The sequence below is a fragment of the Halichoerus grypus genome, chromosome 2 (genome assembly GCF_964656455.1).
Source record: "Halichoerus grypus chromosome 2, mHalGry1.hap1.1, whole genome shotgun sequence".
Lineage (NCBI taxonomy): Eukaryota > Metazoa > Chordata > Mammalia > Carnivora > Phocidae > Halichoerus > Halichoerus grypus.
In genome coordinates, this window is record NC_135713.1 from 189,281,971 (window position 1) to 189,295,475 (window position 13,505).

The 13,505-nt window shown below is 54.0% G+C and overlaps 1 protein-coding gene and 1 pseudogene across 2 annotated transcripts in view; both read right to left on the reverse strand.

The window, feature by feature from the left end:
• ACLY (ATP citrate lyase) overlaps positions 1-10,849 on the reverse strand; it is a 41,754-nt gene extending 30,905 nt beyond the window's left edge. For both annotated transcript variants that reach the window (XM_036069148.2, XM_036069147.2), the window contains exons 1-6: positions 10,695-10,849; positions 6,326-6,507; positions 5,001-5,123; positions 3,267-3,329; positions 2,625-2,815; positions 2,058-2,137 (exon numbers count right to left, since the gene is read on the reverse strand). In XM_036069148.2, the coding sequence (XP_035925041.1) occupies positions 2,058-2,137; positions 2,625-2,815; positions 3,267-3,329; positions 5,001-5,123; positions 6,326-6,484 (616 nt within the window). In that variant the 5' untranslated portion in view covers positions 6,485-6,507; positions 10,695-10,849. The remainder of the gene's footprint in view (positions 1-2,057; positions 2,138-2,624; positions 2,816-3,266; positions 3,330-5,000; positions 5,124-6,325; positions 6,508-10,694) is intronic.
• On the reverse strand, positions 6-2,049 carry LOC144380858 (NADH dehydrogenase [ubiquinone] iron-sulfur protein 5 pseudogene; annotated as a pseudogene).
• Positions 10,850-13,505: the final 2,656 nt, after the last annotated feature.

Sequence of the window (13,505 nt, forward strand, 5' to 3'; positions counted from 1 at the left end):
GCGAGAAAAGCAGAGGCAATCAGATGCAGGCCCCAGGCAGAGGCGACCGCCGACCTCCAAACCCCTCCACAGGCTTCCCCACACACCAACCACCCACCCTGGGGTCCCACCCAGACTCTAACTGTCCAGCTCCACAAAAAACCAGATGGCCCTTCCACACAACTTTTACCCCATTAAAAGAAAAATAAATTATTTAAGACTGCCCCCAACCTCTGACCTATAGGTAATGCAACAGGAAAGTCTGTTTTAGTTACCATGACAACTTCTCAAAAATACTTATTTATTTATTGGCGGGGGTGCAGGCAAGTTGGGGGAGGAGCAGAAGGAGAGGGAGAAGGAAAGAAGCAGACTCCCTGCTGAGTGCAGAGCCCCCCATCCCGTGACCTATGAGATCATGACCTGAGCAGAAATCAGGAATCGGACGCTTAACCAACTGAGCCACCCAGGTGCCCCTGTGCCGTGGTAATTTTTTTTTTTAAACAGGATAGAGCAATCCTTTATTTTTAGACACTTTCACAAAGAGGTTTTCAGTAACTGAACTTTCCATTGGAGAAGAGAGAACATGAAAATCAGCCTCCAGCCATCAGCAGCAGCTCTGCTCAGGGCCTAGGATCCTGCTTGCCCAAGTGGTGAGGTGGAGGTGCGTACTTCCCTTCCTTTATTAGTTTACCCCACTGCCTCCTGACGTCACTCAGACGTTCTACGAAATCATCAAATTCTATCTTGCACGCTTTCTCTGCAACGCGTACCACCGATTCCAGGCGCACATTCTATCCATTCTTTTTCAAAAAGCATGGCATCGACCTGGAATCTTGTGAGGCTGCTCAGCACTTTGGATTGTCATCCAATGATCTTAGTTAAGGCCCAGCCTTTTCTGCACATCAAAGAAAGGCACGGCATCACGCCACCATGCCTTGCCTCCTCGCTGGCCGCCGCTACTGGATGATCTCACCATGGCAATTTTTAAACTTTTTTTTATCTTTTTTTTTTTTTAAGATTTTATTTATTTTTGACAGAGAAAGAAAGACAGTGAGAGAGGGAACACAAGCAGGGGGAGCAGGAGAGGGAGAAGCAGGCTTCCCATGGAGCAGGGAGCCCAATATGGGGCTCGATCCCAGGACCCTGGGATCATGACCTGAGCTGAAGGCAGACACTTAACGACTGAGCCACCCAGGCGCCCCTAAACTTTTTTTTAAATGCTACATTCCATGCCTTCAATCTAACCATTCACCCCTTCCACAGTCTTGCCCTTAAAACAAAAAGCATTAAGATACTGACTGCTATCGGAAGACCCCCCCAGGTGTGTCCAGGTGGGTTTCCTGAGGTCAGCTAAGGGAAGCCTTAAGTGTCTAGGGGAGTGAGAAGCCTCGGGATGCACTGCGCCCCCAGCCAGGATTCATTTACTGCCAACTAACTGGACATCCATCTTCCCTTTACCCCAGGGTCATTTAGCTAATTAAGTTAGCACAGAGCCATCTGGTTCATTAGAGGGGCTGCATCCCCAGCTGGAACCTGGAATCGGACTTTGCCCTGAGCAGCCCTGGCTAGAGCCAGCTCCTACCACCCTCCTCCCTCACAGCCTGAGAGGCTTGGACCAACATCTTCCCAGCCTTGGGGCTCAATGACTGACCAACTCCTGGGGCAGGGGGGCGGTGCTCCAAGGGCACAGAGAGGAAAGAAGAGCCTGAGTAGTCAGATCAGTGCAGAGGCAGCCCGGACCCTGGTAGCACAGCTTAACCCACTGGCAGGAACAGCCACTAAGCAGAGATTCAGGTCAAAATCAGGACTTCCCCATCACAGAACAAATTAAAACCAAAGAAAGCTGGAGTTGGTTTAAAAGAGGAATAATCATTGTCTTCTGAGAGCTCAGAAACAGCAGACTGCATTCCATGAGCCCAGACATTCCTCTGCAACCATACACCTGTCTGGACTGCCCTCTATGAGTGCGGGGTCTGGTGTTCCGAAGGTCAAGGCCAGGGTTACCACAGGCATGGGGACCCTGTTATAACTGCACCTTGCCCAGGGCCCCCACCCCCACCCCCAGCACAGCCAGTTACCAAGGGGGTTGATCTCGAGGTAGGTGAAGTACAGATCCTCATAGAAATTGAAGAGGCCAGAGATAAAACTGGCCAGAATCCTAGAGGGAGAGGGAGAGAGGGATGGTCAATCCTCAGGGAGCCAGGGAGCGGGCCCAGCAGCAGCCCCCAAACACTCCCTCCCCACAGCAATCTCTCACTGCCACGGACAGCTCCACTTCCCAACACTCGCCCCGCCAACCCCTCGCTTTCCTCTGTGAACCGTGCTCCCTGGACATCACTCTTCAGCCACTGAGGCGGAAAGGAGCTGTCAGGCATGAAGCTGGAGACAGTGACGCCAGACAGACAGGGGCAACGAGGTGAGGGACGCAGACGGCATATTTCAGTCTGAGCCAGCCTCCTGTCCACCCCCAGCGCCCCTCCTCGGGACAGGGAAGGACTGTGCCTACCCTCCCACCCAGATGCTGGGGCGGGGCAGGGTGGATGTCCACACAGGGAAAACTGCCTTGCTTTCCCTGCTCTGTGCCCAGAGCTGTCAGCCTTCCCCATTCCCCTGCTGCCACTTGCTGGCCCTCCCTCTCACTCAACTCTTTCTTATCTCCAGGAGCATGGACCAACAGGTGTTTCTTGATGTCCTCAGGATTCAGTTTCTTGTCCACGCCAACGAGCAGTTTCTGGGCTTTGGCGTCCACGTCACCCACATCCACCCCACCTTCATGGTGGAACAGGACATAGTCCCCTTCTCGGGTAGCATAGATACAGACGTAGAACTCCTCCGCCTTGAAGGGGAAGACAGGACCACGTGGGTGAGGGGCACTGAACTGGCGAGCCCAGCCCCTGTGGTCTCATTTCTAAAACCCTAGTAGAGAACAATCACTCGGGGAGACCTGTCCACCATCTTCCCCTCGGGGACAAGAGGAAAGAAGAGACCACTGCCTAGCTAGCAGACAGTCCAGCCTCAGCCACGGGGACCTGACCTGGGGGAGGGTGCCTGCCTTCAAGTCTTTCTCATCCCAGCACTGAGAAGTCCCCTCTGTTACCAGCCCCGATTCCTCCCTGCTCCATCTCTGGACTCCCTGCTCCATGGCACCCCTCAGACCCTCGGTGCAGCTTCAGAGACTCTGGTCCCTTTGACTTTTCTCCAGCAGCTTGCTTTCTTCCTTTAGCATTTTAGGGTCGACAAACACAAAGGGAAGGAGAAGACCCAGCCTGGAGCCACCTCACACATACCTGACTGTGGGGGACGAAGGGTTCGATCAGAAAGTTCTTGAGGAAGCCTCTGGCCTTGCCCACCTATGGGGATCAAGGAAGCTAAAGTTTAGATGGACAGCACACCTTGTTCCCCAGAGCAGGAGGATTGCCCTCTGCTCCCTCCACTGGCCATCCCATCGGAGGTAGGGCCCACGTACTACTGCCACAACATCTGACAGAGATTTTCCAGAAACCAGGGCAATGTGGTCACAGACCCCTAAGCTAAAGAAGTATCCATGAGATTCCCCTCTTCCGTTCACTGCCCTCGTGTCGGCCGCACTTGGAAGTGTACTGACCTCACACGTTCTTGCTCTGCCTCCTCTGGAGGGTGACAAACGAGCTGGACTGACAGCGCTGCCCCGGCCCCCAAAGCACAGGCATCAGGAGTCCTCTCCATCCTGCCATCAGTTGCACAAATTACAGAGCCCAGACAAATCAAGGCTCTCCATCCCAGAGCTCAAGCAGAGAGACCCAGCCCAAGGACGGAAGTCCAGGCCCACAGAATTAGCAGGGATGGCACAGCGGGGGAGGGAGTGAGAGCCTGACGGGGAAAACTTCACGCACACTTTCCTGGCTGAGGACAACAGGCCTGCAGAGCTAATCAGTTTGAGTGTGTCCCTGGTGGCCGCTGAGGCGAGACAGCCCTCATCCCAGTGTCCCGAAGCCCCCGCCCGCCTGCATGCGTCACTGCTGAGTCAGGGACCAGACAGTGATCCATCAGAGGTAATGAGCCGCTCCTGCTGGGGCTGACACCCCCCTCCCAACAGCCAGCCGAGAAGGGCGCATGAGGACCTCCCTGGCGTACCATTCAGCCCCCAACCCTGCTGTCCTCTCCCCAAAGGCCTGCAAGCACAAAGGCCAGTCAAGATCCCTCCGCCCCCAGGTCCACGTGCGACTTTTAGAAGCCCTCTTTACTCCAAGAGCCAGAAACTGGGGAATTACCACTAAGAGCTGATTTGAGAAAGCCCAGTAGAAGAGGCAGACGGCTCCATCACCATCCTCATCCTACTTCCGGGACTGCCAAGGAAGAGAACAGCTCACCCCTGGTCATAGTCCCCCAAGACAGGACAGCACACCCTCCCCGGTCTCAGGGACACCTCAGCCCCCTCCCCCTCTCCTGTTCCCCAGCCCCTTCTAGGACCGAGAAGGAGAACTGCAATTTTATCTCTGAGCCTCTCCTAGCCTTCCCAAACCATATCTCACTTTAGCTCTCATCTCCAGAGCTGACATTAATCACAAAGTTGGGAGAAGCCAAGAACCGAATTTACTCTTCAGTATTAACAGTCTCATTTGAGGCTCTTGGCCCAATAATGTCTCTGCCTAAACGAGTCTGTGTCTTCTTTCTTGAACTTCTTCTTACCCACCCTCTTAGACATACACGGCACAAGCTGGAAACTGAAAAGAATGGAATTCCCTGAACGGGCCACAGAGACCCATCTCCATGTTTGCCTTTAAGAAACAGGCCATTTCCACCTGGCCATGAACTGTACTGGGGTGAGTTCTGCAGCCCATCTTGCCATTCCCTGATGGCAGAGCTGGGAATGAGCACCAGGCCTGGCCCTGTTACTCAAGTCAGCTCTGCAAGACCCTCGCCTTCCCCAGGCTGCAGTGTGTCTGGGTGCGGGGTGACCCACAGGGTTGCTGATCTGGAGCTGACCGCATCTGCTTCCGTTACCACAGCGCCTCCACCCCGACCTGTCCCCGTATACTCACGGTGGCCTCCTGTCCCAGCCGTGGTTTCAGCCAGGACTTAACACCTTCCAGAGTGAGGTTGACTCCCACGAGGCCTAGCTTTCCACGCCGTTTGATCAGCTGGTCTGGCTTGACCACCAAGCTCTGGAACGAGAGGGGTTTGTACTTAGAACAAGGAAAGAAAGAAGAGAGTCAAAGGCTATATATAGTTCTGGAACCCAAAGCACAGGACAGCCTGCATGGCTTCCAATCCACCCAGCCATTCTTCAGGGTCAACTCCTGGAAGCTCTCCTCACCTATCCCAGTTTACACCTTTCTTTTGACAACCAGGAATCCAGAGCCATCTGTGCCCAGGATGGGGCCTGGCACAGAGTAGGTGCTTGCCAAATACCCGCTGAATGAATGATTCCCTACCCTCCCTATGTGCTATCTTAGCTTCACTGAACCACGAACTCCTCAGAATATGGACCAGCACCTGTGTTCCAAAAGGAGGAGCAGAAAGACAGAGCCCTGGGGTGACAAAGGACCTTAGAGATCTGGTCAGTCCCATCCCGGTGCTTGATCCTGCCTGTAAGCCCAGCAAGCAGCCCCCAGGCACTGTTCACACTGCCTGTCAGGAAAGGCACCACTTCCTGAGGCAGGGGGAGGGAACGTGCACCCCCGGAAGCCACCATGGGTCCTGGTCCTGCTCTCCAGGCCCTGCCTGGGCAGCCTGCCCTTCCCAACAGGGGCCCTGCAGGGAACCGGACAGAGGAGCCTCGACTCCAGGCTAGCCGCCCAAGGCTATCGGCCACTCTACACCAAGTCCACGGCACTGTTCCTCGCAGACCTGACACAATCCTGCTATGCTCTACCTGGGGGATTGGGGCACACACCTACTTTTACTGAGCATCGACCAAGTGCCAGATGGCACACTAAATGCTTTCCAGACATTACTGCTAATCCTTAGAGCTCGCAAGGCGAGCGTTCCACCCATCTGACAGATGCGGAACCGGACAACTCAAGAAAAGTTAAGAGTATAACCTTTAACTTAAAGAGTTAAACTTTAGTTAACCTTTAATTAAACCTAAACCTCGAGGTTTAGGTCCAGGCCACATGGTTAATCAACAGAGAGCTTCGATCTGGACTCCAGTTTGTCTAGTTCCAAGCCCATGCGCTGTCCCCTGCCAGGGCACCTCGACATGTGGTGCCCACAGCAGAACATGAAACCCCGCGCAGCCCACTGCATGCTGCCCAGGGATGTGGGCAGTCTGCCATTACGTGACCCGCTGTGACGTCTCCACCAAACCAATCCTTTCTCCTCTGACCCTGGGCCTGGAAGCAGGGCCCAGGGAGGGCGGGCTCACCTGGCTGAGCAGCCAAGGGTGGTCCTGCAGCAGGCGGGCCCAGTCTGTGTCAGGGGTGACCCGAGCATACTTGAACCTGTTCTGGATGGCCGAGGTGGTACAGATGTACTTGTAGAGGAGTTCTTTGCCTGTCTGCTCCGAAATTGCCTTGGCCGACATGGCTGCAGAGGGACCTGCTCTACCTGTTGGGGGAACAGGAGCTGGTGGGAAGGGGCAGGGGAAAGAGACCCGTGTCCAGCTGCCCCCAGACAATAAAACCAGATCTCAGTGCTCCTCAAGAGAGGGAAAGAGGACTGGCCCAGCGGGAGGGATGGAAGGGAGAGCTCAAGGATCAGGAAATGATGGGAGAGAGAAGATGGTGGAAAAAAAGAAAGGTGGCATTTTCCCCGGGACTCTTGGCCTCAACCCTGTCCCTACTTCTTCTCAGCAAACCAGCTCATATTTGTCTTGGAGCAAAAGGCAGCTGGACGGGGAGACAGAAATACCAGTGGTGTGACCCAAACCGAGCACTGGTCCCACCCGAGGTCCCACACAGACACTGAAACACACCCTTTGGTTCTGTGACCTATGGGGCACCCAGCCAGAATTGTGCAAGGCTACCTTTACTCCCCCTACAGGTTTTGTCTCCCCCACACCCAGACTCACCCACTTCACACACTTACACTCTCACCACCAGGCTGAGGACCAGGCGGGTGAGTTTACTTAACCTCAGGCAGGATCACGCCCCTGAGGAGCCAAGAGGAAGCATCATCTCAGAGTTCATTTCTCCCAGGACACTAGACTCCCACCCCTGAGTTCAGACACAGGGCAGGGGAACGGTGACCTTCAGTGCATCCCATCCACCCCACTGAGTCACCCAGCTACTAATTTAGAGCAAAACTGAGGTGTCTCTGGGGACCGCCCTGTACTGGTCACTTCTAACTGAGCCAGAGCTGGGGGAGGGGACAAAAGTCATCCTCTGTCACATGTATGGAGATGCTCATCTTCTATGAACCCTGTGAGGTACACTGAAATACACCTATTTCTTAGAGGAGGAATAAAAGCTCAGAGAAATTAAGGTAACTTACCCCAAAAGTCAAACTAATAAGCAGGGGACCCAGGACTTGAACCCAAATCCTTTACTCCTGGTCCACAGAAAACCCCACACCCTCAGCCTGAGAGTTTTTCTCCAAGGACCAGGCCGTGTCCCCCTTCACCTCACAGAAGGGTCTGTGATGACAATTTCTTTATCTCCCTCTCCCCCCAACTGCTATGCCCTGACACACCCATTCTTTCATGGGCAGTGAGAGGAGCAAGTTGGGGAGAGGAACAGGGGCAAGGGGAGGGAAAGGAAACCGTCGTTCATGCTAAGAGTTTGGCCAGATCAGGAAAAGTCACTCCAATCTCTCCCACAAAGATCCAGAACTGAAGTTGCTGCATTTGCTGGGGAAGAAAAGTCAAGTTCAAATAAAGGAGGGCGGAGTTAGAGGCTTGGCTCGGTTATACACCCAGGAAGGTTGGTCTCCATCCCCAGCTCGAGGAAGGCCAAAGTTCCAGAGGCCACACTCCACCTCTCTCCCAACTGGCCAGGCCGGGGCTTCAGGTTCTAACCCTGGCTTGGCTGGCCCCCTCAGCCTCCCAGCTAGTCTCCAGCTCAGCACAATGGGTGCTTTCAGTCTGGTGTCTGGCCCAAAGTGGGGTAGCTGGGAAGGGGCTCAAAAGAAATGTTCCCTCTTCTGGCCTTCCCCTGGGATGACTTCCGGCTCCAACTCAACATGAGTTTCTGAAGGCGATGCCTCAACCAGCCCCAGTGCCCCACAGTCCTCCACCCCCCACCCACTCCAGCTCCATTTCCCAACCTTCTTGACTTCAGACCAGAAAAACTGGTCCTGAAATCAGATGGGTACACCAGCCCCCACCCCCCTCCCAAACAGAGTGCAACCCAGGGTAGATCGAGCAGGGTAAGGAGGCAGCAGCTGCTGACCACCCTCAGCAGTTCAGACACATCAAACACCTGGAATCACAAACTCCAGGAGGAAGGAGCCCCTCAGCTAAGCCTCCTCAGCAGACAGCAGTCCGATAGACACTACCAGAGCAACGACCCCCCAGACCCGGCAACGACCCCCCAGACCCGGCACCTCCCAAAGCAGACAAAGGATAAGGCTGAGAAAAGGGATGTTCTGTGCTGAAAAATCATAACTTTCTTGAGCCCCAGATTAAATCTCAAACGCAAGAGTTCATTTCCTGGGGGGGGGGGGAGGGGCGGGGAGATACAACATGGGGATGATACAGGATAGAACAGATTTGCCAGCTTACCAAAACAACAGATATGCCACCAGAGCACTTTGGCTTAGATGGGACAGGCCCTTTCAAGGCCAAGACAGGATTTATATGATAGAATAACAGTGGGGAAAGAATCTGGCCTCCGCATATTCACCAATGCAGCGTAAGGCTCACAAACTCAGGGAGTAGCCGGAGTGGAGAAAACTTGAAAATGTAATCATTCAGAGGGGTCACAGAAGTCTAAGGCAGCGGCTCTTAACCTATTTGAGGTCTCAGACTCCTGAGCACCTGAAGCCCAGAAAAATGTGCCCCTACCTGACTGTGCATATCATTTCAAGGTGCTTACGATTATGACCACAGACCACCCACTCTAGTGACACTGAGACTTAAAGTGTCAAAAAAAAAAGTATATACCAATCTGGGTTTGGGGATCCACCCCACCGAAGCCTTTGGCTGCCTCCCCAGAAACTGAATGTGCTGTAGAACTGATGATAGGTGGTTTTAGGACAGAGCTAAGATCCCAGGGGTCTGCTTTGGGGCCCCAGGAACTGTCACCTAATAACAAGTAAAAGTATAAATCATTTGGGGGTAATCATGCCAAGGAACTAGACCACACACTCTCTCTCTCTCTCTCACTCTATCTCCCCAAGGGAAGGACTTTATGAGCTGAATGGGGTCTTTTCTGCAGACAGGTAAGTGACCCAGGATTGAGTTCATCCACAGCAAGGCTGAATGAAGCAGCCTGTTCCCCAGAAATGTACCCCTGGGACGCAGCCAGTGCAGAGGAACCACTAGGGATGCTTCTTAGAGTATCTCTCTGAGAAAGACAAAGAGCACCCATTTTTAGGTTAGTTTCCATAGGACTGGTGTGGTTTTTGTTTTTGAGAGGACAAGCAATTCCCAGAGTAAAGGGGAGAGGCAGAATTCTGTGTGGGTCCCCTACTGCAGCAAGCATAGTGTCAGAATGGGGGTGGAGGCACCAGCTGCCCCATGTCCAAGGGCTCTTCCTGTCACTCTGGCCCAAGCTGTTGAAGTTCTCTCAGAGATGAAAATTACCCGCCCTGGGCAGCTGGGGTCTACCAGCTCTTCCTCACCCAATATTTCGGATCTCCAAGGACCTGCACTGGCTGAAAGAGCAAAGTTAAAGGCTGGAAGGAGTGGGCTGGCTGGCCAAACTGTGCCATGCACTGCTCCTCCCCGCCCTCCCAAATCCTCCTGCCAGGCAGACCCCAGGGGACCCCCCCCCCGCAATGGCAGAAGTCCTCGGTATTGCACAGTATCTGCCAAGGTTGGAGAGGGCAGCTGGCGCTGGGTCTGGCTCTCTGCCAGGCCCTACAGGAGGGCGGCGGCAGCATCCTCCGGCTCCTTCAGGATCCAGCCTTGGCCAGGCTCCGCGTCAGCGCCAGAGGTGGGGAGGGAGACTGGCACCCCGGCCATCTGTCGCTTAGACGCTGGGCCCGACGGCACCTCCAGTGCGAGGAGGGTCCTTCCTGCGCCGCTGCCCCACAGGCAGGTCCTCGCGCCGAGGCCAGGCCTCGGGCACCATGGAGCAGCCCGGCCCCGCGTGGCCCACCAAGGCTGCGCGCCCCCCTCGCTCCCTCCACTTTCTCGGCGCGGGACTCAGTCGACTCTCCACAAAAAATAGAGGAAGGGCCTGAGGCCGGGTAGGAGTGGGGCGAGTGGCCACCACTCTTCCTACTTCCCGTCCCCCGCATCCGGTGGGGAGACCCGGATGGGGACAAGAGGGAGCCCGCTAAAGCCCGAAGAGGCTCGAGGACTGGCCCCGGTCGGGGTGAGGGGGGCCTGGATGGTACAAATGCAGTTTTGCGAAGGGAAGAGAAGCCAGGACGATGGCACACCCCGTGCAAACTCCCAAAAACTGGAATGCGGGAGAGTGGGGGTGGGGTGGTCGACACGCGGCCACCGGCCGGGTTCCGAGCGAAGGCTAACCTAAGGCGAAGACCCCCAAAACTTCTAAGCAGGTGCAGGGAGGGCACGTGGGCACCAAGGAGGCGTCGGGGAAGGCGGTTCCGGGTTGGGGGAGGGAGGCAGGAAGCTCCTGGGGCAGGTAGGGCCCCTCCCGCGAAAACAGCGGCCCGCTACTAACCTCTCTGCGAAAGTCCGTGCGTAGCGCTCCCTCCGCGGGCCCCGCCTCACCGCCCAAAGCCCGGAGCGCTCCAGCCTCAAGCAGCCGCTCGGAATCCGGCTTTTGTCCTGGACCCTGCGGGCTTCTCTCCGCCCCCATCGGCACACGGCGCGAGCGGCCCCGCGATTGGTCACACGCGTTTCCTAGCCTGAGCGCCAGGGCTTTCCCAATTCGCTGCCCGGTATAACTCCGCCCCAGGGGCGGGACTCAAGGGATGCTGGGACTTGTAGTCCACCTGGAGCGTCCGTCCAGATGGCAGGCAGGCACCGCCTCTCCAGAACCCGCAGGCCTCGGGCGGGTCCGGGGGCGGGGCCTCGGTGTGGGGAGATGGGCGGGGCTACGCTGGGAGGAGAACGTACGGGGCGGGGAGCCGTAGCCTGATCACATAGGGGCTGGGCCGACGACCGCTCGGAAGGTGGCATTGGCCGGGTGGGGCTGGCGGAACAGCCTGTAGCACAGTTTTGGGGACCTGGAGTCTCCGTCTTCTCTCCCTTTGGGAGAAAATAACGTCCGTATCCCAGCTACCTAAAACCGGCCACACTGAACCCAGTTGCTTGGACCGGCTTTTCACGTAGCGGTGGCCGACTGCTTTTGCATCTGCACGTGGGCCCTCTCCATTGAGCCGGTAGGGCAAGATTGAGAAATCAGATCAGACCTCCCGAGGTGGGATAGGGCGGGAATGGAGTGAGTGGGTGGGACTAGGTGGGTGCCAGTCACACCAATTTGCGTCCCACTCACCTCACCTGGCGGAGCTGAGAATTCAACGGGAGATTCTAGCACAGGGCCGGGGCCATCTCTGCAGGTCTCCTGCTTCCCCTTACCGCCCCCCCCATCCCAAGTTTCCCCACTGGAATGAATGAACTCTTGCCTTCCCTTTCTCAACTACCTGTGAGACAGGCTATCTTCCAAACCAAAAACTGGAACATCCGGTCTGACAGGTGCCAGTGAACCAGTGGGGCAGAATATTTGAAATCAGGCAATCCTGGAAACCAAGACATAGATTTACTGCTGCGACATTCTGGAGTTTTCACCTCAGTCCTGTCAGTCTCCTGAGCAGCTCTTTGATGCTAACAGCTACCTAGCTCCAGGAAGGAGAACCAATGGGGAGCACTGACCAGATCAGGTGAAAGGGTCAGCCCAGTATGCAGAGAATCACCATGACTGTGCCCCTGCCAAGCGCGGGACACTGCAACAATGTTGCGACATTCTTTTGGACAAAAACTTCAGGAAGCCCTCCTTCCCCCAATCCAGTTGTAATCAGGAGCGGGTCAGCTAAACTTGCTGCCCATGCCTAAACCAAATGATCCCTGATGATGTCACTTTCTGGTCCCTTTCCTCCCAATCATCCTTTTGAAAGAACAACTCTTCACCTCCTCTCTGCTGTTGGTCCTTGAGAGTCTTCTACTCCTATATGGATTGAGCTCCAACCCTATCAAGAATCTCCCCCAAAAGCACAAATCTCAAAGGGTCATCTCTCAGTAGATAAAGAAAACCTCTCCTATGAAGAGGTACTCAAAAAAAAAAAAAAAAAAAGTACTCCTTTTCTGGCCTTGGGGAGACAGCAACTCCAGATGTTCAGAAGCTAGCAGGAAGAATGTAGTCAGGAGGAATCACTTGTGTAGCAATTATCCCTCTGGTTGGAAAGATACACTCATCCAGAAAGCCTCATCCAGGTAGAACATAAACTGTAACAAAATGTTCATCAATTTGGCAATATCAGTAAAAATTTTCAATGCACATGCTTTTGCCCCAGCAATTCCAGTTCTAACAATTTATCAGTCAGCTATACGTGCATATGTACATAAGATGAGGCTCTTTGTTTTCTTCACTGCTGTGCCTTCAGCACTTTGAATAAGGCCTGGTACATAGTAAACACTCAATAAATATTTGCTGAGAGATTGAGTCCCCCTATATAGCTGTTGCCGGGCCCAAATGTGACTAGTCCTGGGTGGGGGCAACAAGAAAGGAGCTGTCCAGAGAGTGAGGGAGGAGAGGTGCTGGCCACAAGAGTCCAAGAGCCAGCCAAACACTGGGATTTTTCAGTTCTCTGTGTGGTTCCATCCTAGGTCTTTCCCCACAGCTCTCAATCCTGCCAGGAAAAACTCTTTCATCACTCTACTATGCTCCCGCAGAAGCTCTTCTGCTCTGAAATGATTAATCTGGGCCCCATTTTCTTACCTTTCTGACTTAAAAGCTCTAAACTACTTTGTGTTTGCCATTTGAATCACCTCCCTCCTCTTCTAGATTGGGCTGGAAGACAAATCCATGTGACCGGATACAGGAGGATATAGGCACTATCTCTGTGCCCAGGCTACAGGCATTCTACCACAGTAGCATTAGCCTACTCAGTGACTCCCTCCTAGATTTTAATCCACTTTAGTTAATATTCATTGAACACCTACTATGTGAAAGGTAAGGGCGCTAATGCAGACTCCTCATGGCAACCTCTTGAGCCAATCGTTTTGCAGATGAGCAACTGGTTGGATGGGTTGTGATATCATTCACACAAGGAAAAACTTGACAGCAGGGGAGAATGAATGAATTGCAGTCACACGCAACAACATGAATGAATCTCAAAAACATAATGTTGAGCAAAAGAAAATGGACCATGAAAAGTACATATATAGTATGATTCAATTTACATAGAGTTAAAACAAACAAATCTAAATTCTATTATTAGAATGGATACATAGGTGGGAAAACTACCAAGAAAAGCAAGGAAATGATTATCACAAAAAAACTGGACTCTAGTTCTTTCATTCAATCCATACT